At 40.9% G+C, this 26756-nt stretch overlaps 1 protein-coding gene across 4 annotated transcripts in view; it reads left to right on the top strand.

Annotated features, from left to right (window-relative positions):
* Positions 1–26756, top strand: part of XPO1 (exportin 1) — a 78256-nt gene that overhangs the window by 7173 nt on the left and 44327 nt on the right. For 3 of the 4 annotated variants that reach the window (XM_074949526.1, XM_074949525.1, XM_074949527.1), the window contains 8 exons: positions 5158–5259; positions 9134–9206; positions 20998–21059; positions 21139–21183; positions 21327–21508; positions 21958–22006; positions 22092–22211; positions 22362–22490. In XM_074949526.1, the coding sequence (XP_074805627.1) occupies positions 5158–5259; positions 9134–9206; positions 20998–21059; positions 21139–21183; positions 21327–21508; positions 21958–22006; positions 22092–22211; positions 22362–22490 (762 nt within the window). Of the gene's footprint in view, positions 1–5157; positions 5260–6505; positions 6525–9133; positions 9207–20997; positions 21060–21138; positions 21184–21326; positions 21509–21957; positions 22007–22091; positions 22212–22361; positions 22491–26756 lie in introns of those variants that run through there. The other variant, XM_074949528.1, reaches the window with a different exon arrangement.

Below are 26756 nucleotides of genomic sequence, written 5' to 3'. Positions count from 1 at the left end.
CTGTAGCTCACGAAAGCTTGTGCTCAAATAAATTGGTTAGTCTCTAAGGTGCCACAAGTACTCCTTTTCATTTTTCAGTGAGTATCTTCATATTACTGACTCTCGTATGTATATTTCCACAACAAGCACTAGTACCAGCAGAAGCACTGCCTCTAAAAGGCAGACTTGGCACAGAGCACAGCTTCAAAACTGGCTCAAGCAATAGGAATGCAGAGTTAGCTGAGATTAAGTTATTTAAAATTTCTTCTCTTAAATATTAAAGACTTCCGTGCTTCCTCCCCTGAAACCACTTACATGTGGAAAAAATGCCTCTGTCCTTTAGGCTCACTTTTGCCATAGTGATTACAAAACCCTCAGCCTGCTTATCAGGTAGGCAAGTGAGAAACTATGAATGCCCATCTTCCCCCTCCTTTCTTTTCCTGTTTACTTTATTCTTACTAACTTCATCATTTCTGCCTTTCCCCAAGTTAGATCTTTTAAAGTTATGATTACTGAGTTCTGTATTTTGATCTGAATGTAAAATATATAAAATTCCATACAGGTGTCTTAACTCATCTCCACCATATTTATTTTGTCCATCTTGTTTGCCATCTGTTGGACATGTAGATTTTGAGCCCTCTGGGCCAGGGGACTGTCTTTCTTATATGTGTGTACATAATGTATGTAAGGTACATAATATGCTTATTTCCAGTGACCTAAGAATACAAATGTCTTAGTGCAACTGTATTCTGAAAAGTAACTGTAAAAATGCACATACTTATTCAACAGATCTGCTCCTTATGTTCAGTCAGGCCTATTTGCTAATTTGAGTGACAAAAAGTAAGCTTTAATTGTGTTATACTTGGGAGAGTGAGGTAGATTCTATTAGGCCTTTTATGCGCCATTGTTTAGTATGGCAAAAATTTCAAACCCGCCTTCTCATAAAATCAGGTGCCGAACACCAGGTTTCTATTGATTGCAGTGGATTTGTTGGTAATTGCGTTTTTTCCAGAAGTGCCCAGTTACTTGGCTTTCTAAGTGTGGATCTAGGAGTCTGATCTTAAGCACTCAGATATATAAACTAATCTAAATTTCATATAGTTATTTTGCACACCCCCTGAAGACAGGATGGTTGGACAGGTCACCGAGGGTCTACTTTGGCCTGTATAATCCTTATTAATAGGGCTGTCAATTAATTGCAGTTAACTCAAGTGATTAACTCAAAACAAATTAACTCGATTTAAAAAAATTAATCACTATTAATCACAGTTTTAATCGCACAGTTAAGCAATAATAGAATACCAATTGGAATTTATTATAAATATCGGTTTTCTACATTTTCTACATTTCAGTTACAGCACAAAGTGGTCATTGCTCACTTTATATTCTTGATTACAAATATTTGCACTGTAAAGGTAAAAGAAATTGTATTTTTCAATTTACCTCCTACAAGTACTGTAATCCCTTTATCATGAAAATGCAACTTACACATGTAGAATTTTGTTGTTACATAACTGCTCTCAAAAACAAAACAATGTAAAACTTTGGAGCCTACAAGTCCACTCAGTCCTACTTCTTTTTCAGTCAATCGCTAAGATAAACAAGTTTGTTTACATCTATGGGAGATAATGCTGCCTGCTTCTTATTTACAGTGTCACCTGAAAGTGAGAATAGGCGTTCGAATGGCTCTTTTGTAGCCAGTGTTGCAAGGTATTTATATGCCAGTTATGCTAAACATTCATATGCCCCTTCATGCTTCAGCCACCAATCCAGAGGACATAATTATGTAAGTGGGGGAATGGCCCTGCTATTGTGGGGAACTTTTCTGGCTTACACACTACTCTGGTGAAATTGGCTAGCAAAAGAATCTGAGTCCTTGCTCCTACTCCCTTTACCCAGAGGCCTGCCTGACCTCAAGGACTCCCCTTCCCCTCTCCTGTGTAGCAGAGTTCTTGTAACCCTAACAAGACTGGGTCCAGAATTCCTGCGGGGCTTGACCCCCAATCTTGTTGTGGTCACTTAAGATAGGGGCTAAGGTGTCCCCTGTCCAGGATTTTCTTTTCGCATTGAATGCTTCCCTGACCCCACTGATGTTACATATAGTTCAAAGCAAATACAATTATTAAACAGCAACCAATTTAAAAAAATAAGAAAAAAATTGGAAAGGTTAAAGGAAAACACATAACCACGCTCTGTGAGCACGGGGGAAACAAAAACATCCGTCTCTGGAGTGTAAGGGAAATTCAGTCTGTTCCTCACACGTGCCGGGCCCTGGCTGTGCTGCAGGCATGCAACAGGTCAGACACTTGCTCTGGCAGTGGCTACATACCCTCAGGCTCTAGATCAGGGGTGGGCAAACTTTTTGGCCTGAGGGCCACATTGGGGTTGCAAAACTTTATGGAGGGCCAGATAGGGAATGCTGTGCCTCCCCAAACAGCCTGGACCCCCCCCCCACTTCCTTCCCCCTGACTGCCCCCCTCAGAACCCCCAACCCATCCAAACCCCCCGCCCCCTGCTCCTTGTCCCCTGACCGCCCCCTCCAAGGACCCCTTCCCCTAACCACTCCCTGGGACCCCACCCCCTATCTAACTCCCCTGCTCCCAGTCCCCTGACTGCCCTGACCCCTATCCACACCCCCGTCCCCTTTTTGCCCCCCCCGAACCTCTGTCCCAGCCAACCGCTCCCAGTCCCCTGACTGCCCTGACCCCTATCCACACCCCCGTCCCCTTTTTGCCCCCCCCCCTGAACCTCTGTCCCAGCCAACCGCTCCCTGTCCCCTGACTGTCCCCCCCCGACCCTCTGTCCCTTATGCAACCCCTCCCGCACCACGCCGCTCAGAGTGGCAGGAACTCACAGCCACGCCACCGCACTGCCCAGCAGGAGTGGTGGGCCAAAGCGCTGGTGGCACAGCGTGCTGAGGGGGAGGGGGGACAGCAGGGGAGGGGCCGGGGGCCAGGAGCTCAGGTTTGTCCACCTCTGCTTTAGATGGTAGGACCTTTCTTCCCAGTGCCAGCCAGCCCCCACCTGCCCCAGGCCTGCAAGACCTCTTGGCTGGTGGCGTCTCCTCCTTGCTTTGCTTTGCTCTGCTCTGCTGCTCACTATGCTTGGCTCTGGACTGTTCCAGCCCCAGCTTCACTCTGACTCAGCACTGTTGCTGTTCTGCCTCCAGCTCAGCTCCCTGGGCTGCTCCACTTGCCCTTCTGGCTGGCATGGCTCTGCTCCCCAGCTCAGCTTGGACTCCTGCTCTGTCCTTAGCTCAGCCCACGCTGGCCATTGTCAGCTCCAGCTCTCACAGAAGATGGGACCCCCGGGCTTCTGAGTCCATCATTGGCCTGTCTGTCCTGTCAATGAGGCTGACCTGGAGCTTTGGCCTCTCCCCATTGGACCTGGTACTGTCAGTCTCAGGGTCCTGATTTCTCATTGGCCCTTCCGCTTTCTTTTGGTACTGGGAGATGGCCAACCAAAAAACCCCACTAAGTTTCAGTAAGGGGTCCACAGTCCCCTTACATTTCCATACCTATGATGATTAAAAAAAAATGCATTAATTAAATTTGTGACTGAACTCCTTTGTATGTCTCCTGCTCTGTGATTTTTTTTTTACCTGCATTCTGCCATATATTTTATGTTATGGCAGTCTTGGATGACAAACCAGCACGTTGTTCGATTTTTAAGAACACTGTCACTGTAGATATGACAAAATGCAAAGAAGGCACCAATGTGAGATTTCTAAAGGTAGCTACAGCACTAAACCCAAGATTTAAGAATCTAAAGTGCCTTCTAAAATCTGAGAGGGACAAGGTGTGGAACATGTTGTCAGAAGTTTTAAAAGAGCAACACTCCAATCCAGAAACTACAGAACTCCAACCACCAAAAAAGAAAATCGGCCTTCTGTTGGTGGCATCTGACTTGGATGATGAAAATGAACGTGTGTCAGTCCACATTGCTTTGGATTGAACCAATCATCAGCATGGAAGCATATCCTCTGGAAGCTGAAGCATGAAAGGGCATACAAATGTTTAGCATATCTGGCACATAAATACCTTGCAACGCCAGCTACATCAGTGCCATGTGAATTCCTGTTTTAACTTTCAGGTGACATTGTAAATAAGAAGCGGGCAGCATTATCTCTCATAAATGTAAACAAACTTGTTTGTCTAAGCAATTGGCTGAACAAGAAGTAGGACTGAGTGGACTTGTAGGCTCCAAAGTTTTACATAATTTTGTTTGAGTGCGGTTAGGTTTAAAAAAAAAATTGCACTTTTAAGAAAAAGAGGTTGCACTCCAGTATTCTATGAGGTGAATTGAAAAGCACCATTTTTTTCCTTTTTTTTCAGTGCAAATATTTGTAATCAGAAATATGAAGTGAGCAACGCATTGTGTGTTGTAATTGAAATCCATATATTTGAAAATGTAGGGAACATTCATAAATATTTAAATAAATGGTATTCTATTCTTGTTTAACAGCGCTGTTAAAACTGCGATTGTGATTATTTTTTATCTCTCAATTAATTGCAGCTAATTTTTTAAATCATTTGATAGCCCTAGTTATTAATGGTTGTAATGAGGGAGAAGGAAAGAATGCAGTGCTGTCTTTAGAAATACCTCTTTTTACTTGTAAGGCAACAGAAATCAAGACCATAAATGTGGAGCCCCTTGATGTTGCTTTAAAGTCACTCGAGTACAATAATACTATTTCATATTTGCCCAGTTCTTTACCTGAAGAACTTAAGTGCCTTCTATTTCAGGATGCAGTGGGTTCTAATGCAAGTAGAGTAGTGTAAGTACTTGCACTAAAGCCTGTGAGATACAGGAGGTCAGACTAGGTGATCTATTGGTCCCTTCAGGCCTCAAGTTCTATGAATATATGAAAGCTTGTAAATTTAGAGTATTAAGTAGAACTTATTCTGAACATTTTCTCTTTATGGACTAATTCCATTCCATTCTGGTTTGAGAGAATGCCAAAGTGTTAGTTAACAAAACTTGCTGATCCAAAGAGTCAGAAAACATTTGATGTGATCTGTTGCTCCTGGCGTAATTCAAACCGCTTTTGGTTTTAATGTGGTAAGTGTTTAAACTGTTCAAAAAACATTTTTGTTTTAACCTTTTTTTTAAATTTTATTTTATTACTGTAAATAGCTTCTAAAATGCATTTAATTGTGTTTTGTTATCCTTCTTTAGCAAAGGATGGCACAGGAAGTCTTGACTCACTTAAAAGAACATCCTGATGCATGGACCAGAGTTGATACTATTTTGGAGTTCTCTCAGAATATGAACACCAAAGTAAGCACCTGGTCTTTAATTGACTTTTCTCCCTTTCTTCCATTCATAAACTTTGAGGAAGGTATCTCATTTTTAGCATTAGCTTTTGTTGCTTCAAACCACATTTTTTATTGTTTTATTCCTAAAATTGCCTTAAATTTAACTCTACCATAAATAGGCCTAGCATTTAAGTTTCCCTTTACATTGACACAGTTTTCTTAAGGAAGAGATAAATTAGAAATAAAGTATTTCAAGGCACATGCAGAATTCATGAGAGTTTGGTATATGTACAGATCTGAGTAATATAAAATTTGCTAGGGCCAAATTTTGTCCTTGAATAAATGTTTGCTCTCATTTATTGGGAGCCATGTGCACATAACTGAGGGCAGAATTTGTTCCTAAGTATTTTGAAGGTAGAGCAGAACACACAGTGATCAGATTGGGATTATTTGGGGCAGTCTAATCAATACAAGCAAGGCACCCCAAACACTTTGTAGTGTTGGCTATAATCTGTATTGGCTTGCAGAGCACACTAAGTTGTACAACTTTTTAAACCTGCCACCATTATAGTGACTGATTAAGGGGACAGAACTCAGTTTTTATTTGCAATTCTACATGTTTTACTCTGAGACTTCTAAGCAATTTGAACAGAAGAGTTGATCAAAATGTGTTTTGACTGTCTTAAGTTTGACTCACACTTCTCTTTAATTTTAAAGTAATTTTTATGCATGGTTTTCTGCTTGATACACGTTACTTTAATATACTTTGTGTTCGAACAGAAAATAGCCATGTTCAGGTATGTTTCTGAATTCAGATAGTATTCATGAAACAGTCCTAACTTTTTAAAATTTATTCTGTAAATTTTAGGGGAAAACAGTTTAAGAACTTCCTCAAAGTGCTAACCTTTAAGTAACAGTGTTTGCCTGTTTGCTTGCCTGGTAAACTTTGCTTTTTATACTGACAGACATTACTAATGTTTAAGTTGATTTATCAACAGTATTTTTAAAAACTCAAATTTGTCTTGTGAAAAATGAGATGATTAGAGGAACAGAAAGAAAGCAACAGGTAAAGAATTCTTCAATTTACATAAATTGCAAATGATTTGGTGCTAAATTTATGCACTATGACATTTGGCTTTTATGCAATCATATTTTATCTTTAAAGCTGTTAACACTATCTGATATTAATCATAATGTTCCATTATGTTGATTGCTTGTAATAGGAAGAAAAGGGGTGTCTTCCTGTGCAACTGACACAGCTAGGCTTTGACGGCAGGCCTCCACAAGGTCTACCCTTTTGATTCCCTTTAACTGAATTCTGTTCATCAATTGTTTTTGTTTCTTGGGAGGTGGGAGGGAAAGGGGATTCAATGCATAGAATAAGTAATTAATAAGGGTACCATAGAAATTTCTGCCATAGGGATCATTTCATGCATTTTTTCATTTAGTCTTTGCTGTTCTGTCCCTCACCTTCATAACTCAGCAGTCGATTTGTGCAATGCTTCTGATATTTAGCATAAGATAAAACCAGAGACTAAAGAACTACTAGAAAAACATTACCTGAATTTTGAGTGCTACATAAATGTGCTTGTACTTTTTATAGATTATAGACATCTATACATTACTGGAATCAAATCCAAGATGTTTAGAATTAGACAGTATTTGCAATTCTGGGCTGAAAAGAATTCCACCTATTGGAGCAGGGCAGGTACTTGAAACACAGTGCCAGAAATGACTGACTATAAAATAAAACAAGGCTTAAAAAGACTATATCATCCAGGATAGGGACTGGGACCCATCAGCATCTATTCCACGATGTGGCTTACATAGTCTTCTAGCATGGTATGCCAGGAGGGTGGATTGGACACAGTAATGATGTTGAGGCATTTGCCTTCTCTGTTTCAGTTCATGTGCAAGTGGTACAGCAAAGTTGAAGTTCGCTTTGTTTCTTTCTTACACATAAACTGGGAGAAGTAAATGCATAAAAAATTAGTGGACAGAAAGGGTAAAAGAGACAAGGAATCTAGAAAAGGAAATAAATGAAAAACAGGATAATGGTTAGACATTTGCCTGTATCATTAAAAAGTTGTGAATTAAGTTTGTCTGGAAGTCTCAGGTCACTTTTTTTGTGTGTGTGTGCGGGGGGGGGGCTCTAACAAAAAGTTTCCATCCCCCTTTCAAAGCAAGTTGATTTGATTTGTTGAAAATACAGCTCTCGGGAGTTGTTAAGGAAGTAAAGATACAGTTTTGGTTAGCCATTAGCTTTAAGTGTATTATTAATGTGACTGCAGCCATACAATTTGGGAACTTTAAAGTGGTTCAGAGCTGCTTTGGGAATGTTAATACTGCCTGATATCAGTGTTCAACCACTGAGTTTAGGTTGAATTTTATCACCAGCTTTTATACGTTTTTTTGTTTTGTTAGCTTCTATTTACATGTAACAGAAACAGAGGCTATACCTATAAATCTATTTTAGTTGCTGAGGTTGCTTGCTATAAAGTAGAGCATGCTGTTTTAAAGAAAATGTATGCTTGTGAATCATATTCTCCTATACAAATGTTTCCTTGGCTTCACTTCAGCTAGTGTTAGTTGTATAAATTTAAAAACAAAACCCAGAAGATAAACATTTACTACTGATTATGGAAAAAAAATTGGCATTTGGTTTCTGTAATTGCAGAATAACTATGTACAATATTTTTGAAGTCTAAGGAATATTCTGCAATGTGGAATTTTTGAGTGAAACAGGCAAAAATTGGTAGCGAGCAGGAAGGCATATAGAAGTAAACACTGTTAAGATGAGAACAGCAAAAACGTTAATGTTTTTGAGTACAATGTAGTTTGGGACAGTCTACATTGTGCTGTTAAAGTGTGCTGTTTACATGATCCCTGTGGTTGAAATGCTAATGAATTCTACTTTGTATAACTAACCATTTTAAAGATGAACTCTTATTCTCAGCCAAACTCTAGTCATACTACTAAATAGACATGAATAAGTTTACCTTTCAGGCATTGGTACTGTCTTCCTCCCTAAGCAACCACTGACTAAAGAAACACAAAATTCCTTTTCCCTTTTTTCCTTTCTGTCTGTTCACTTTTAAAGTGCGTGACCTATTAAGTTGCTGGTCATGCGAGAATTCTCTTTACTACTTATGGTGAGTAGGCAGTAGGGACAAAATGGATTGAATGAAGTGGCCTCCCCCTGCCCCAATAAACTCTTCCCAAATTTTTGGGTCAGAGCTCAGGAAGCAATACCTGAAAGGTAAAAGGATTTCAGAGTGCATGTTAAAATTTTAATTACTTTTGACTGAGCAAAAAAGATCATCTTTAAATTGTAGAAATAGCTGCCGTAGGGGTGGGGATTGAAATTAAGTAAACCTGTGGGTTGTCTTGCTGTTCCTTAAGTAACACACCAGTGAAGTTTGGGAACCACTTTCTTTATAAAGTGCCAGTAACAATACATATAATGCTAAGCCAAGATCTTTCATCTCAGAGGGATAGTAGAGGAAACCATCCAAGCTGCTAATTTTTTAGGAGCCTGGTGGTTTTAATACTTGAACATATGAGCAGTCATTTATGTTGTGAATTCATATCTGGCTGCTACTTTCTCTTCTACAGATAGCCCCTTTGGCTGCCAAATGGCTTTTTTTTATTTCTCCTCCTGGTGTGAGCATGATCAAACAGCAGGACTTATTTAGAGTAGCAAACAATAAAAACAAGAAAAATGCATGAACAACTCAGTAAATGGGTGAATAGACTTTATTTTTAACTAAATTTGTTAGTTTAATATTTTTGAAATCTTAGATGTTAAGTGTGAATGTTTGCTTGAATGAGAATCCTAAAAGTTATTGTTAGTCCTACAATAACATACTCACATAATGCTCTTCTCCAATTTTCAGTATTATGGACTTCAAATTTTGGAAAACGTGATAAAAACAAGATGGAAAATTCTTCCAAGGAACCAGTGTGAAGGTAGGAAAATACACTATATTTTGTATGATGATTTTGAATTTGATAGTTAACTATGTTTGCTGACATCTAAATAACTTTCAATTTCAAATATAATTAGTTTGTCTTTTGGATTTAGTAGATGAGGGATCCATACTGTAACATTTGTGAGCCTAGCAGGACAAGTTTTCTATTCGTTACGGGGCTGATTAGCAGAGATGCTGAGCACCTACAGCTTCCATTAATTGTAATGATGTTGTAGAGAGTGATCAGCACTCGGATGATCAGGCCACAGATGTGTCTGCTGACCATTATAGAGCTCCTTAGGTAGTTTAAAAAAAAAGATGTGTAAGTTGTTTTGGCAATTTTATTCAAAATAACATTGCTTTTTTGCCCTTAAAGAAATTTTGAACTCATGACTCAGTCTTGATTCTTGGATCTATTCTCCTTTCTCTCACTAGTCTACAGCAGGGGTTCTCAACCTCTTTCTTTCTGAGATCCCCTCCCGGCATGCTATAAAACCTCCACCGTCCACCTGTGTCACAACAACTGATTTTCTGCATATAAAAGCCAGGGTCGGCATCAGTGGGTAGCAAACAGGGCAATTGCTTGGGGCCCTAGGCCACAGGGAGCCCCGTGAAGCTAAGCTGCTCAGGCTTCAGCCCCAGATGGTGGCACTCAGGGCCTCAGGCTTCAGCCCCGTACAGTGGGGCTTTGGCTTTCTGCCCTGGACCCCAAAGAGTCTGATGCTGGCCCTGCTTGACAGACCCCCTAAAACTGTCTCATGGCCCTGCTTGACGGACCCCCTAAAACCGTCTCATGGCCCTGCAGGGAGCCCTGGACCTCAGATTGAGAACCACTGGTCTACAGCACAAGTTGGGGGGGAGGGATAGCTCAGTGGTTTGAGCATTGACCTGTTAAACCCAGGTTTGTGAGTTCAATCCTTGAGGGGGCCATTTAGGGTTCTGGGGCAAAAATTGGGGATTGGTCCTGCTTTGAGCAGGGAATTGGACGAGATGACCTCCTGAGGTCCCTTCCAACCCTGATATTCTATGACTTTAAAAATTGCAGTGGTTATTATAACTGATCAGATGTTGTCCTTTGTCAGTGAGAAGGAATAGTTGGTCCATCAAGATGTTTCTAGCTCAGGCAAGTCAGGAAATTTGGACCTTAAACTAATTTCCTGGTAGTGTTAGCTATGTAAAAAAAAACTCTTGACAATGGTTGTAATCGTTCTAAACTTCTTATACTCTTTTGTTACTGGTAGTGGTTTTTGTAAAACATTTCTGAAGTTCCAGGAGACTTAAAAGTATAATTTCTGCTGTGATTTTTCACAGTGAAGTTTTGTGATGCCACTTGAACTTGTGCTGCTGCTTCTCTTCTGCTAAGCACTGCAGTTTCCAGGTTTTAAAGAGGACCTATTCTTGATGAAGAGTACTATCTGACGAAGACTAATGAAAAAAATCATTGTTTCCCATCCCATATGATATTTTTGTCCATTTTTAAGATTCTCGGTCCAACAATAGATGTGGAAGTGGAGTTTGTTTGTGACATCACTAGAGGGAAGTCACACCATCTCTCAGGAAGTGGCGTCAAAGCCAAGATAAAAACACTAATCTCTGTAGAACTTTAGAGAAATTTTCAGGGCTCTAAAGGGACATCTTCAACTTGAAATCTAGTAAATTTTAATAGTAGGTTTGGGTACTATACTTATTTAATTTTATATTTGCTTTTTTCTAAAAAAAAAAAAAAAAAACCCCACAACAAAACTTCTTGCTGTGTGTAAGACATAAGCAAAATGGGTCACTGAGAATAGAGAATTGGTACAGGCTATATATGAAGTTTAGTCAAATGAACACGTTTAATAGATGTTCAGATGGTAGAGGATGGAACCATTGGCAAGGCATAATTTCCTATGTAGATTTATTTTAAATTGGGGGGAAGAAGTTGGCTGTAAACATGCTTATTTGATTCAAGAAGACAAACGCAGAAGGCAGAGAATAAGGCAGTTGAAATTATGAATAGGATTGTTGTGGGAAAGATTGTTGGATAAGAACTAAGATGCCCACAATATCAGATAGGGTCCCCAAGTAAAATAAGCTCTCTGTTCCTCTCCTCTTGCCCCACTTCTCTATACAGTGCTTACCATAGTTGCTCTTCTTCACCCACTCTGTGTTCACTTGCAAAACAGTTGGCAGCTGATTGGGATGTTTGATGCTTATTCAGACTTCCTACAATTGGAGCTGGAAGGTGAGGGAAAGCTGGGGGGTCAGCAGTTGATGCTGAGGATAGAGTAGTTACTAACTCAGCACTGCTTGTGGCCCCTAGTGGAGAGAGGCAGGGGTAAAGCAGTAGGTGGCAACAGTCCCAACATCTCAAGATGTGGTAAAAGCTCGGGATATCTGGTGCAGGAGTGAACTGGTTGACCAAATATAACACATTTTCATGAGTAAATTACTTAAACATGCATTGGATTAATGAGTGCACAGGCCAGATAAAACCAGTTGTGTGAGAGGTATGGGGGGGAGAGAGGGTGTAGATTGCCGTTTAGACCAAACTGTCTTAGATGTTACTTGTAACAGTAGATGAAAATCACTCTATTGAAAATCACACTTGTCTGCATTATACTCTTTAATTTCATTTGTCTTCTGGCAGATTGGGACTGTCAGTCCAATATTAGGGCTGGGATTGTATTTTACTTGCTTTCAGCTACTCCTATAATAATGATCATAGTTGGACTAGTGGCTAAAAGAAACTAAAATACAACCCTAGTTCTAAAACTAAACAATCTACTTCTGTTTTTTCCTCTGTTTTCTGCCCTACATCCTGGGAACTGTTCCGGGAACGGGAGAGTGGCCGGATATGCGGAGTTGTGGTACAGCTCTGTGGCTCCATCTTTTTGGCTTAAGCAGCGTCAGATGGAGGAGAGGTAGAGCCTGCTGAGTGGGTATTTCAGCTCTGCTGTGTGTTCATCTCTTTTGCCTTCTAAACTAATGGCTGGGACCTGATAGCAGGGAACTGCACTTTTCCAACCTTCATCTGGCTATCTAATTGCCCAGCAAGCTGAACATACTGAGGCCTGCTCAGTTTGACCCAATCATCCAGTTGAAGGGCAAGATACTCTCTAGTGGATAGAAGTAAAATACAGGGCCAGATTTAAGACTGACTTTTTAGGAGTTTACCCTTCAGTAACAAAATAAGCAATATGACACCCAATACTTCGGAACGAGAAGCTGGATATGAGTCAACAGTGTGCCGTTGTTGCCAAGAAGGCCAATGGCATTTTGGGATGTATAAGTAGGGGCATTGCCAGCAGATCGCGGGACGTGATCGTTCCCCTCTATTCGACATTGGTGAGGCCTCATCTGGAGTACTGTGTCCAGTTTTGGGCCCCACACTACAAGAAGGATGTGGATAAATTGGAAAGAGTCCAGTGGAGGGCAACAAAAATGATTAGGGGGCTGGAGCACATGACTTATGAGGAGAGGCTGAGGGAACTGGGATTGTTTAGTCTGCGGAAGAGAAGAATGAGGGGGGATTTGATAGCTGCTTTCAACTACCTGAAAGGGGGTTCCAAAGAGGATGGATCTAGACTGTTCTCAGTGGTAGCAGATGACAGAACAAGGAGTAATGGTCTCAAGTTGCAGAGGGGGAGGTTTAGGTTGGATATTAGGAAAAACTTTCACTAGGAGGGTGGTGAAACACTGGAATGCGTTACCTAGGGAGGTGGTGGAATCTCCTTCCTTAGAAGTTTCTAAGGTCAGGCTTGACAAAGCCCTGGCTGGGATGATTTAGTTGGGGATTGGTCCTGCTTTGAGCAGGGGGTTGGACTAGATGACCTCCTGTGGTCCCTTCCAACCCTTATATTCTATGATTCTATGAATCAGGTAATTTTAATTACAATCTTATTTTCACAACACTTACCATCTTCTGGCTGGATTTTCGCAGTAATTTTTACTGAAACGTAGTTAAAGACGTAATGACTTATAATCTTGAAAGCTGGGGTTGCCCGCTATTTTCAGATGGAAAAAACATTGGTTTCTACTGGTAGCTACAGTACTTCTCAGTATCATGGCTGTTAAAATCAGGTCTGGATTGAAGTGTGAATGGAAGAAAAAATGTTATTGGAATGACCTGACTTAAAGATTTGGGGAGATAAGTCTGTGGGGAGATAAACCAGTGCCATGTACCATTGGAAAGCTGAACGTCTTTGAAGTTGGGCACAGTTGCGTTTGGTTTTCTCAAGTATTGTAGTTTAGTTTTTAAAATTGATCAGTGTGTTGGTCATTTTTGTGCAGATTTTAACTGTATCCTTCATGATTTGATTCCAGATCAGGAACAAAGATAAAGTCAGTGGTCTAAACTACTTTACAAATTTAATGTTTTTAAATGCCTGTCAAATTAAAGCTGTCTGGACAAACCTGGATTCTTGGAATACAGAACTCTTGGGAAGATGTTCAGATTTAAAAAAAAAAAAAAGTATAAAGACCAAGTGTCTGCACCAGTGTACTGTTGGCAACTTGGTCTCTGCCATATTGAGGTGTCAAGATACGGGTCACAATAGGGATGAGCTAGACTTGCTGTTAGGGTGCTCAGCCCCTGTGAGAGTGCATTGCTTTTGTCAATTCCCAGTGTACACGCTGACTTTGCAAGCTCTGGAAGAAAATATATTAAGGCCTCTGAGGGGTAGAGTGGGAAGAAGGATGTGTTGGTTCAGTCCATACATTGAACTTGGGGCAGTCAATCCCCTCTAGTGCCTTTTGAGTATATGAGCAGTAAATGGCACACAGTCTTGAATGTAAGCACTTGAATTAATAAAATCAAGGAAAGAATACTACATGTTCACTAGTGATTGCTTATGCAGTCTTCTGATGCTTATTTAAATTTTAAAAATTTTTATAAGTGGTTTTTGTATTGGGCTATAGTATTAGGAATTTTGTAGTCCACTATTACATTACTCTAAACTAATGAGAGCACACATATAGGGAGTGTCCCATGATAATGGGAACTTGAGAACTAGGTTGGTTTTCTGCCACAAAATATGGAAAGCTTGCCCAGAAAGATACCTTGTTTTTTTGTGCTTATGGTCCAATAATAGAGAGATAATTGACTTCGTAATGTGAAATGAAATTCTACTTTTGTGTTGAAGGTAGCTTATCTTTCACTGAGTTAGTGTGGACACTTGTTTAATCAGTCTGTTATGAAATGTGAGCATTTTTCTCTAGCATCATTTAACAGTGAACATGTTCAGTGACAGTATAACGCATTGGCTCAGAGCAAGGGGCTTAGTTTAGTACTAGCAAAGGCAGGGAACTGTAGAAGCAGCTTATTCCTGGGGTGTGATGAGGGACTCTTCTCCCTCCCGCCCCTCCATTTTACGGCTCTAGTGGGTTATGGAATTAGGTTGGCATTAGGGCTGTCTATTTAATTGCGATTAACTCCAATTAATCACAGTTTTAATTGCACTGCTAAACAGAATACTAATAGAAATTTATTAAATATTTTGGATATTTTTCTGTTTTCGTATTGTATTCTGTTTTGTAATTATAATCAGTGTGTATTTTTATTACAAATATTTGAATTGTGAATGATAAACAAAAGAGAGAGTATTTTTCAGTTCACCTCGTACAAGCACTGTAGTGCAATCTTTGTTGTGAAAGTGCAACTTACAAATGTAGGTTTTATTTTTTGTTTTGCTACATAACTGCACTCTAAAACAAAACACTACAAAACTTCAGAGCCTATAAGTCCACTCAGTCCGACTTCTTGTTCAGCCAATCGCTAAGACAAACAAGTTTGTTTACATTTTCAGGAGCTAATGCTGCCCTCTTCTTACTTACAGTGTCACCAGAAAGTGAGAGCAGGCATTTGCATGGCATTTTTGTAGCCAACATTGCAAAGTATTTATGTGCCAGATATGCTAAACATTCGTATGCCCTTTCATGCTTTGGCCATCATTGCAGAGGACATGCTTCCATGCTGATGACACTTGTTAAAAAAAGGTGTTAATTAAATTTGTGACACAATTGTCCCCCAAGGAGTTTAATGTCCCCTGCTCTGTTTTACCCACATTCTGCCATATATTTCATGTTATAGCTGTCTTGGATGATGACCCAGCACATGTTGTTCATTTTAAGAACACTTTCACTGCAGATTTCACAAAATGCAAAGAAGGTACCAATGTGAGGTTTCTAAAGATAGCTATAGCACTCAACCCAAGCCTTCCAAAATCTGAGAGGGATGAGGTGTGGAGCATGCTTTCAGAAGTTTTAAAAGAGCAACACTCTGATGCAGAAACTACAGAACCCAAAATCAAACTTTTGCTGGTGGCATCTAACTCAGATAATGATCATGCATCAGTCTGCTTTAGATTGTTATTGAGCAGAACCCATCATCACAATGGATGCATGTCCCGTGGAATGGTGGTTGAAGCACGAAGGGACATATGAATCTTTAGCGCATCTGGCACGTAAATACCTTGTGACACTGGCTGGCTGCAACAGTGCTATGAGAACACCTGTTCTCACTTTCAGATGTCACTGTAAACAAGAAGTATTATCTCCTGCAAATGTAAACAAACTTGCTTGTCTGAGTGATTGGCTGAACAAGAAGTAGGACTGAGTGGACTTGCAGGCTCTAAAATTTTACATTGTTTTATTTTTGAAAGCAGTTTTTTTTTGTACATAATTCTACATTTGTAAGCAACTTTCATGATAGAGATTGCACTACAGTACTTGTATTAGGTGAATTAAAAAATACTATTTTTTTACAGTGCAAACACTTGTAATCTAAACATAATGTGAGCACTGTACACTTTGTTCTGTGTTGTAATTGAAATCAATATATTTGAAAATGTAGAAAACATCCAAAAATATTTAAATGGTATTCTATTGTTTAACAATGCAGTTAATCGCGATCAATTTTTTTAATTGTTTGACAGCCCTAGTTGGCTTACTTCATTGATGAGGAGAAGGCACATACTGATATACTTTAGTTGGGGGAATAAGTGTCTGCATAAGATTTTCAGGGAGAGGACATAGACAGGAAGGAAAAAAAAGATCTCTTTTTTCCCTACTTTTTATGAGAACAAGAAAATAAGATGTTGTACTAAATGCCACTCTTATTTATTATTCATAATTTCCAAAGCCAGAAGGGATCATTGTGATTATCTAGTCTAATGGTTTTCAACCTTTTTTCATTTGCAAACCAATCTCAACTCTAAGGTGTTAAAAGTAATTTAAGATAGTGGGGAAAGTATTATAGCTTTCTAAAGAGTAAGAAGACAGTATTTCAAAACTTGTTCATGTACCTTGACCAATTATCACAAGAGTCATGGATCTCGATCTGTGATCTTGGAGGTATGAGTATGGGATTGGGAGTCCAGAAGTCTTGAATTCTAGTCCTAATTATGATGATTAATTTCTTTGGCCATTCACTTCAGTTTTGCTTTTGTTTCCCTTTCTGTATAAAGTGGGGGGTATTTGTCTGTCTCACAGATGGTTAGTTTATTTTTAACAGTACTTTGACTATAAAAATATTAAACTTGCTTTTAGATAGATGGGATTTCACTGCTATATATCTGTTTAAAATTCAGTATTATGCATAAAGGTCTTAAGTTCACATGATAGTTTTGTGACATACTTGTCACTTATGTAGTACCTTCCTCCTATCTGAGGATCTGCATGCACTTGTATAATCCAGTTAAGGGTGCACATTGTCATGTAATAGAGGATAGGAACAGACGTTATAGTTTAGTCAGGACTGAGGCCCTGTTGAACATGGAGCTGTTCAGATACAGACAAGGGATTACAACCTAAAATGTGTTTGTTTTTTAAAAAGCAGCAAACATGCCAAAGTGTGGGAGGCATTTCCCATTTCTCAGTTTAGTTAAATTTATTACAGTATTTATTAAACTTAGGTATTGTATCCGCCGCTGTTGTCCAGCTGTTCATTCAACCCATTGTTTAGCCAGGGTCTCCCCTGAAACTCTTTCCTTCCAGAATGGCTTCCAACTTCCCAGTACGGACTTGCTTCTCCACAGCGGAGTACCTTCTGAAAGATCTTTAGGATATGTCTACACTGGAATAAAAGACCTGTAGCTGTCCTGCGTCTGCTAACTCTTGCTGCAAGGCTAAAAATTCTGTGTGGGTGTTCGGGCTCAGGTTGGAACTTGGGTTCTGGAATCCTCCCCTCTTGGAGGGTCTCAGATCTTGGGCTCCAGCTCGAGCTCGAATGTCTTGCATAGCAATTTTACAGTCCCCCTGAGCCAGAGTTGACTGACTCAAACACCTGCGGCTGGCCTAATTGCTATGTAGGTGTATCGTTACAGTCAGTCCTGTAATCTTCTAAGATGGCTCTAACTGGTGTCTTGGTTGAAAAAGAGACATTCTGCTCTTGTTCATTTGTGGTTTATGAACACTCCATTCTTTTCTACAATATGGGGGAAGACCGCAAAATAAACTTCTATGAAGCTTTCAGTGTACTTCCAGAGTATTAAGAAGCTTTGTTAATAGATATTAAACAGAAGAAGTCATGGAGAATGCAGTTTATGAAACAAGTTATTCATGTGCTTGACTCACTGTTTAAACTTGTTTAAACTTATCCTGTGACAACAGTTCTGTTGAGTTGCTCTCAAAATGAAACATTATTGTAAACTTTATCAAAGGGTTAAAGTTAAAATATTTTTTAATCCTATTTAGAAATATGATCTATGACTTGGTCCGTTAAAAGAATCTGGAGTAGTATTGCATAATACTCCCTGTAAGTAATATATAGTTATAGTAGAAATGCATAATCTCAGCCCCCAAAAAGCAATGGGAACTAGGTAGTTTAGGCTCCTTAATGGGTTAAGGCAGTGGTGGGGAACCTATGGCCCACGGGCCGAATCTATCCCGTTGGTTAATTTCATTTGCCCCTTGGCCGCCCCCCCCCCCCCCCCCGGGGCTGGATCTGCGAGTGCCAGTTTACCTCGCTGTGGGGAGGAGCCCCAAGCCTCCATGCCCCCCTGAATGGGTGAGTGGGCCTGTGATTGTGTGTGTTTTTTTTTTTTTTTTTCCTGTGGGTCAATGGCCTGTGACAGAAAAAAGGTTCCCACCCCTGGGGTAAAGAATATGTTACTTCTCAGTAACTAGGTGAAATCTATAAACAGTCACTTATGTTGGTCATGTGACCATTTATATGCAAAGAGCTTTTAGTTCCTGGTCCCTTGTTGTCTACAGCAGTGGTTCTCAACCAGGGTGCATGTACTCCTGGGGGTACATCAGCTCATTTAGATATTTGCCTAGTTTTTACAACAGGTTACATGAAAAGCAGTAGCAAAGTCAGGACAAACTAAAGTTTCATTCAGAGAAAATGAGGAAGTAAGCAGTTTTTCAGTAATAGAGTTTGGTGATGCTTTTGTATTTTTATATCTGATTTTGTAAGCAAGTAGTTTTTAAATGAGGTGAAACTCGGGGGTGTGCAAGACGAGTCACTCCTGAAAGGGATATGGTAGTCTGGAAAGGTTGAGAGCCTCTAATCCAGTGGCTCACAAACTTTTTCATGCCATGTCCCCCTTTGGGCTTAGCTCTGTTAACGCGACCCCTGGGCTGGAAGAGGGGGAGTGCTTCCTTGTGTCCCGAGAGGGAGATACTTGGATGGGGTTGGCTGAAAGAGGAGTTGTGTGTGTCTAGGAGAGCACAGGAAGGGACTTGTTGGGGTGGGAGGAGGGGGGATGGGTATGAAGGGGGCTGACTGGAGTTGGGATGGAAAGAAGGTCTGGTGGAGGTGAGGAGATAGTTGCTTGGTATCAGCCAGGTTTGTGGAGAGGTACCAATACCATGTGTAGGGAGCACCGAAGTGGATGGAGGATATTTATTCCTGCTGCGGGCAGCTGCTAAGTTTGTCCCAGCCGTGGATGCACTTGTACAGCCCCAGGTATCAGTGGCTGCTGGGGTAGAAGGTGCCAAGTGCCCACACATCATCCCCACTACACCACACTGCTGGTGGTCTTCGCCTAGCTTTCCATTCCTGGCAGTGGTGGCGCAGCACCCGTGTGTTCAGGCACTGGACAGACACATTGGCCCTTGCACAGGTTCCCACTGCCAGAGGATCTCACCAATACAACCACAAGGAGTATTTGTGCCTCACCCTGAGCCTGGTTAACAAAGTGGTACACACTGTGCATGACATGTACATGACTTTGAGCGCCACATAGGCCAAACCTGAGCAGGCCCATCAGCTTTTGCATAGATTTTCAACTCCTTATGACTCCCAGTATGGGAACCACTGCTCAGATCACTTCACAGCAGGCAATGGATCCAAATGGTACATGGCGTTAAGTGGCTATAATATCTTGTTTCTGAAAATAGTGTATTTAAACTATTATTCAACAGAAAAAAATATTTCTAGAAAAGTTTTTCGGTTGTCTAGTATGTGACAGATTCTCTAATTGCTGTGTCAAAGTCAAATAGAAGTGGGACTGTTAATGAATAAGTACTATATTTGCTTTAAAATCAAAAAAGCAAAGTGAGTTCAATCTGTGGCAACCTTGTAAAACTATTACAAATATATATCAGTCCAGGCCCAATCTGTGTGGATGTGAACTGATGTGTTAGTGACTCGTGTCATGATGATGATGGAAAAAGTTAATGAGACTGTAGGGAAGCATAATTTTGATAGGCTCACACATGGCATCTGATGTTGTAAAAAATATGACTGAAACTTTTTAAAATGTATTACGTTTTTCCAAATGATTTAAAATGGGTAAGATTAAACAGAATAATATCTCTGTGTCCGTGCCTGTACAGAGGGATATTTACAAAAACATTCCCACTAGATGAGTTGAAATGATTTTAAAAATGGTCAGAAACATAATGTAGAGAAGGCTGGGCCTGTTTTTACCACCATTTTTGTTAAACCAACTGAAAAATGTTTAAAGTGGTGGTTAAAACAGGTCTGGCTGTAGGAGACTTGTCTGCATTATATATTTCCCACCATTTTAACACCAATCTAGCTAAACGCATGTGTGTTTTTGTTTTGTTTTTTGTTAAGATTTCCAATGTGTAGACAACCCCTAAAAGTGATAGGGGATGGGAATATACTGTACTCGGTGAACTCTCTTGCAGCATTGCCTTAGCTGCCAATTGCTTAAGTTCACAATATTGTAGCCGTGTTGGTCCGAGAATATTAGATACACAGGGTGGGTGAGGAAATATCCTTTATTGGACCAATTTCTGCTGGTGAAAGAGGCAAGCTTTCGAGCTACACAGAACTTTTCTTCCGTTGGCTATATTTGACATTTTTGAATGGTTAGCGTGAGACTCAGTTCCTGGGGAAAAGTTTTCCACAGGTGGTACCGGGGGTATCTTTTCTTTCAGATTTTGCAGCAGCCTCCATATTTGTGAAGCCCGAGAAACCTGGCAGAACTTCTATGGGCAATAAAGCACATAGATTCATTTGGATTAGAGCACGCAGTCTATTTAAATTTTAAAATATGAAAATTTAACATTTTAATCCTTAGTCATTCTGCAGCTTCCTTTGTTTTAACAGCAAGAATTCCATCTGATGCAGTTCATGCAACTAAAATATGCGTATGATTGGAAGACACTAACTGATATTCTTTGGAGATGTTTTTGGTTCTTTGATATTCTTTGGAGATGTTTTTGGGTTGTATCCTCCAGTTGATGTGCATGTGTAATTAAAACTAGCTTGAGGTTGTACATGTGCACGCTGCTGAGAGATTGTTTAATGCTTCTGGATTCAGGTTTTCCATGTGTAGGTGATTTATCCATAGTAGCAGATCAGGTTGAAAATTAATTTTTAACTCTCTTTGTAGGAATAAAAAAGTATGTTGTCGGCTTAATTATCAAGACCTCATCTGATCCAACATGTGTAGAAGTAAGTGAATTCTCTTTAGGGGAAATGGAAAGGGAGGGAAGCATTACTGATAACTTAACTCTCTTTTTCTCTACTCTAGAAAGAAAAAGTGTATATTGGAAAACTGAATATGATTCTCGTTCAGGTAAACGCTAGCTCCTAGTGCATTTTTAATCTTGCATTAAGAAAATTATACACTTAACAAATCTAACAAGAAGAACTGGTTTTACATATGGAATGTTTAGAAAGAAAGCTGTACCAACCACATGGATGTTCTATGACTTTCAGATACTGAAACAGGAATGGCCCAAACACTGGCCAACATTCATAAGTGATATCGTAGGGGCAAGCCGGACAAGTGAGAGTCTTTGCCAGAACAATATGGTGATCCTTAAACTGTTAAGTGAAGAAGTTTTTGACTTCTCTAGTGGGCAGATAACTCAAGTGAAAGCCAAGCATTTGAAAGACAGGCAAGTAAAATATTCTGTAATATTTCACATACTCCTAATGTACATCACATTTTCAGTTGCTGCTCGAGAATCGCTCTCATTGAAGGTTTTTGGCTAGCTACCATAGTAGCTTTTTAAATTTGAGATTTGACTATTTTGATGATTCCCTTTTTCTTAGTGATACTGTTAAAACTTATCAGACTCATTTAGCAGCTGTGTACACTTCTGCTTTATCAGCTTGTACATTCATAGGTATTGTAGTTCTGCCCTCTTAATTGTGAGCAGGAATGGTGTTTCGTGTTCTGTGCCTGTGATTGCAAACCAAAATTTGCATGTGGAGAGTTATTTGTATAATTTTCACAGAAACTTTTCTCTCTTACTGCAAAAGCACCATTATTGAAATGTGTAGTGTAGTTCACTAAATGTGGCGATGCTGAATGTTTAACATCTTACTATTTTAATTTTTTTAGTATGTGCAACGAATTCTCTCAGATATTTCAACTGTGTCAGTTTGTGATGGTAAGTTTAATTTCAATAACTTTTTAAAATAGAGTGGAATTTCGTAGGAAGAGAGTAAACTAGTTTATGTATTGTTCCATTACAGGAAAATTCGCAAAACGCTCCTCTTGTTCATGCAACTTTGGAAACTTTGCTACGATTCCTTAACTGGATTCCACTGGGATACATTTTTGAGACCAAGTTAATCAGCACATTAATATACAAGGTAATCAGGGGTTTTGTTTTGTTTTTTGTTTTTTTATTGATGTCTACTAGCAAATAAGATGGAAGCTTTGGTTAGCTGAAATAAAATGCTTAATATGTAATTTGCTTTTTTGTACTATCTATAATCTTCTTTCTGAAATCTTTCTTATAGTTTTTAAATGTTCCCATGTTTCGAAACGTCTCTTTGAAGTGCCTCACAGAGATTGCAGGTGTCAGTGTAAGCCAGTACGAGGAACAGTTTGTAACCCTCTTTACGCTGACCATGATGCAGTTGAAACAGGTAACTTTTTGAACTTAATACAAAATAAACTTTCCTGATTTAAATTTTGACTGCCTTTTATTTAGCAAAATCAATTTAATAGAGGAAGCTTAGCTTATATTTGCCAATACACATTCATTACAGAAAGCTAGCTATCTTTTTGCAGCAGAATGTTATACTGTAAGTTTATTTTTAAAGATGTAACTAACAACTTTTGAATAAATCTTAAAGGTTCACAAGCAAAATACTTTTTAAACTGAAGTTAAGATTGTAAGTATCTATTGGTTACTTGAAGAGTGTCTTTTCAGGCTACTGTTATATTCAAGAGTTGAAGATCAGGTTAAGACAAACAAAACAAAAACATCAGAAAACATGAAAATGCATAGTTGAGATTATCTAAACCGCCATTGTTTTTGTCCTGCCCTCATTGACTTGACCTTGCAAGTTCATCTAGCTTGTGTTTTTAAAAAAAAAAAAAAAAAAAAAAGTTAATGCATTTGATGGAAGCGTTCATAAGGACTTCAGAAAACGCTGCAGGCTGTTGTGTAGTAAATTCACTAAATCAGTGCATCTTGAGTGTGTACGTTACATAATATTTTACCTGTGCGTTAAATTTATAGCCTCAGGTATGGTAGTTACATGTCTAAACTAAGGTTTCAGAGTAGCAGCCATGTTAGTCTGTATCCGCAAAAAGAAAAGGAGGACTTGTGGCACCTTAGAGACTAACAAATTTATTTGAGCATAAGCTTACGTGAGCTACAGCTCACTTCATTCACTAAGTCATTCAGAAGGATGCATTTCTTCAGCTGAAACCAGGAATCGCCCTGGAGATTATCCTGTATGATACCCTTGGAAGTGTTTGTGTTTATTTAAACTATATAAAAGCAGTGTGACTTTTTTTTCCAGCTGATTGACCTTAAAGGATGGCCTCTCTGTAAGAACATGCTGCACTCTGGTTCAGTCAGTCTATCAATAAGTGAATTTAGATTACTTTTAAGTTTTCAGTTTCTGATATATTGATGTGCATTGTTTCAGTACAGAATTGTCTTCTGGATTTTAGTTTTGTGGTTGGTCTTTATATTAGAAAAAAAAGATTTGGTGTTTGATGATAGTATAGCAGTAGGAATATACTACCGACCACCTGCCGGGATGATGATGGTAATAGTGAGATGCTCGGGGAGATTAGAGGCTGTAAAAACAAAAGCCAATAATAGTGGGGGATTTCAACTATACCCATATTGACTGACTGGGTGTATGTCACTCCAGGATGGGATGCAGAGGTAAAATTTCTAGACATGGTTAATGATTGCTTCTTGGAGCAGCTTGTCCTGGAACCTACAAGAGGAGAGACTATTCTTGATTTAGTCCTAAGTGGAGCATAGGTTCTTGTTCAAGTGTTTGCTCATGTCCATTCCATATGGGGGGTGGGGAGGGTGCACACTGTGTGCCTTATTGCTGGAGATTTTTCCCTCAGTGGTATCTGTTGGGCTGGCTCTAGTACCCTCTGGAGCCACATATGCTCATGTACCAGTGTAAGGGGTGCTGCCAGCCACACGTTCACTCAGTTCCTTCTTACTGTTGCTGGAACGACCCTGCTTGCTTCGGCAAGGCTTCTTTCCAATGGCTTCTGGATTCTAATTTTTAGTTTGTTGTTTAAACATAGTTTTTTGTGTACACAGATTTTGTAGTTAGTGTTAGTGCTTATCGTCGAGGGACTCCCTTCGCCTCAGAGGCTGGGTATGCCCCAATCCCCGAGCTTCAAAGCTTGTGCCTCCTTTAGCAAACATATGCCTGTAAGCGACCCGCACTGCATCTGCTTGAAGTGCTTAGGAGAACTCATGTAAGAGACAAGTGCCAGATTTGTCAGGACTTTAGACCCTGCACCAAAAATGACAGAGAAAAAAGACTGAAGGCTATCCTAATGGAAGCCGCTCAGACCAGCTTCAGAGCCAAGTTGCTACCATTCTGCAGTGAGCATTTTGGCTTCGGTACGGTGCCAGAGGAGTGCTTTGTTCACCATCTCTGGTGCCAAGGAAGAAGGACAAAAAACAGTGCACCGACAGAGGGGCACTCACCAGTGCAGAAAAAGGACAAGAATGGGGAAGACCACGCAGTGCAACCCGCGCTGGACTGCCACTCCACCCTCAGTCCCTTGGTGGCACCGTCAACTCCGCCCAGAGCACCGAGTCTGGTGCGGGACCCTCCGCTGAGACCCAGAAACCACCGCAGCGCCAGAAGCCTTTGCAGCAGTCAGGGATTTACTATCACTCCCGGTCCCGTGTCCCCCCACGACTCCGATGAGACAGTTGCTGGCTTTGATGACTGGGAGCAGGGAGCGTTGAGCTCCTTCTGGGCACCGGGCCCCCGGCACCCTCTAAAGGCAAATCAACCCTGATCCTGTCGTCACGACTTACGGTCTGCCACTGGTCCCGGGACTCTCTGCACCGTATGGAGGCAGAGAGGTGTACCACTCCACTGTAATCACCAAGGGAGGACCCTTCATCAGAGCCCAAAGGGGAAACCTAAGAACCACCACTGGTACCCAGCAGATTCCCCCCACCAGCACCTGGCCAACGGGTCAGTGGCCAAACTGGAACCCTTGGGGTTTTCCCCCAGTACTGGATTCTCCCTCCCGTCGATGGCACTCTGTGGTCTTGAAGAGGTGGGCTACCACCCCTTCTCACTTGGTACTGGACTCTGACTCCAGTACCAACCCCGATACTAACAAGATGTGGCTCCCATGGATGTTATTGAGGAAGCCGCCGCCTTCTCCCCCCTCAAACAAGGTCATTTCAGGGCCCAGTAGCTTGCTCCTGCAGGATGACTTCAAGGCCCATCAAGACCTTTTGAAGTGGATAGCAGCTGACATGGGGATGGAAATTGAGAAGCTTAAGGAAACATCCTACAGCCTTATTGACATTCTGGCTGTGGCAGCTCCCTCCAAAGTGGTCTTACCCATTACCGAGGCTTTACTGGGTCCAGTCAAGGCTCTCTGGCAAACTCCTTCTCTGCGCCGCCCCCTCCTCCCCCCCCCCCAACCTCAGAGGTCAGAGAAGAAATATGTGCCAGCATGTGGGTTCAAGTACCTATCCTTGCGCACACACCCCACTCTGGGTTACCTGGTTGTGTCAGCAGCCAACAAGAGGGGATAGGCAGGGCGCAAAAAACCTGGACCTGTTTTGAGGGAGAGACTTATTCAACAGGTAGCCTTCAACTGTGTATCTCTAACCAGCAAGCTTTGCTGGGGAGATACAGTTACAATCCGTGGGACTCCCTGGCCAAATTTTAAAACTCTCTCTGCCTCTAGATTCAAGGCAGGAATTCACTGTCCTCTTGGAGGAGGGTAAGAATGTGACAGGACCTCTCTCCAGGTGGCTCTGGACACAGCCAACACAGCAGCCAGGACAATGACCTCAGCTGTCACTATGAAGCATTGCACGTGACTCCAGTCCTCAGGACTTCCTTATGAGGTCCAGCAGTCTATCCAGGACCTCCCTTTTGAAAGCTCCTTACTGTTCTTGGAGCATTGGACACGAGGCTTCATGGCCCGAAGGACTCAAGGGCCACGCTCCTGTCCTTGGGCCTCTACGCACCATCTGTTTCAGGAAGCTCTTCAGGCCCCAACAACCACCTCGTTTCTCGGCACCACCTCTGAGACAGGAACCCTGTAAAAAGAAAGGGAGCAGTTACAAGCAGCGTCAGCCTCTCCTGTCTACTTCAACCTCCCAGGTGGGGTCTCATAGATGCTCCGGTGGGCCTAAGTAGGCCTTTTGAGGGTGTGTCCGAGGGCACTATACCAGTTCCTGCTTCAGATCCTGCCTCCCCATTATTTTGGACCATCTGTCCCACTTTGCTCCAGCATAGTCCTGCATAACATTGGACCACTGGGTGCTGAACACAGTGACAATTGGCTATACCCTCAGTTTTCATCCACCCCCATCCCTCTTCAGAGACCCTTCTCTCGAGCAACTCCTTGCCCGTGAGATGTAGTCTCTTCTGGAACTGGGGGCTGTGGAGGAAGTAGCTGAAGACTTGGAAGGGGTTTTACTCCTGATATTTTCTAATCCCAAGGGGGCCTCCGGTCTGTTTTCGACCTACATCACCTCAACAGTCATCTCAAGAAATTGAGGTTCTGCATGGTCTCCTCTCCTTCATTATACCCTCCCTGGATCCAAGGGACTGGTACACTATCCTCAACTTAAAGGACGCATACTTTCTCATTTCTATTTTCTGTGGCCACAGAAGATTTCTTTGATTTCTTGTGAACCAATGCCAGTACCACTTCAT

Source organism: Natator depressus, chromosome 3, assembly GCF_965152275.1.
Source record: "Natator depressus isolate rNatDep1 chromosome 3, rNatDep2.hap1, whole genome shotgun sequence".
Classification (NCBI taxonomy): domain Eukaryota; kingdom Metazoa; phylum Chordata; order Testudines; family Cheloniidae; genus Natator; species Natator depressus.
The sequence above is the reverse complement of the archived record's forward strand: the minus strand, read 5'-3'. Positions and strand labels throughout refer to the sequence as shown.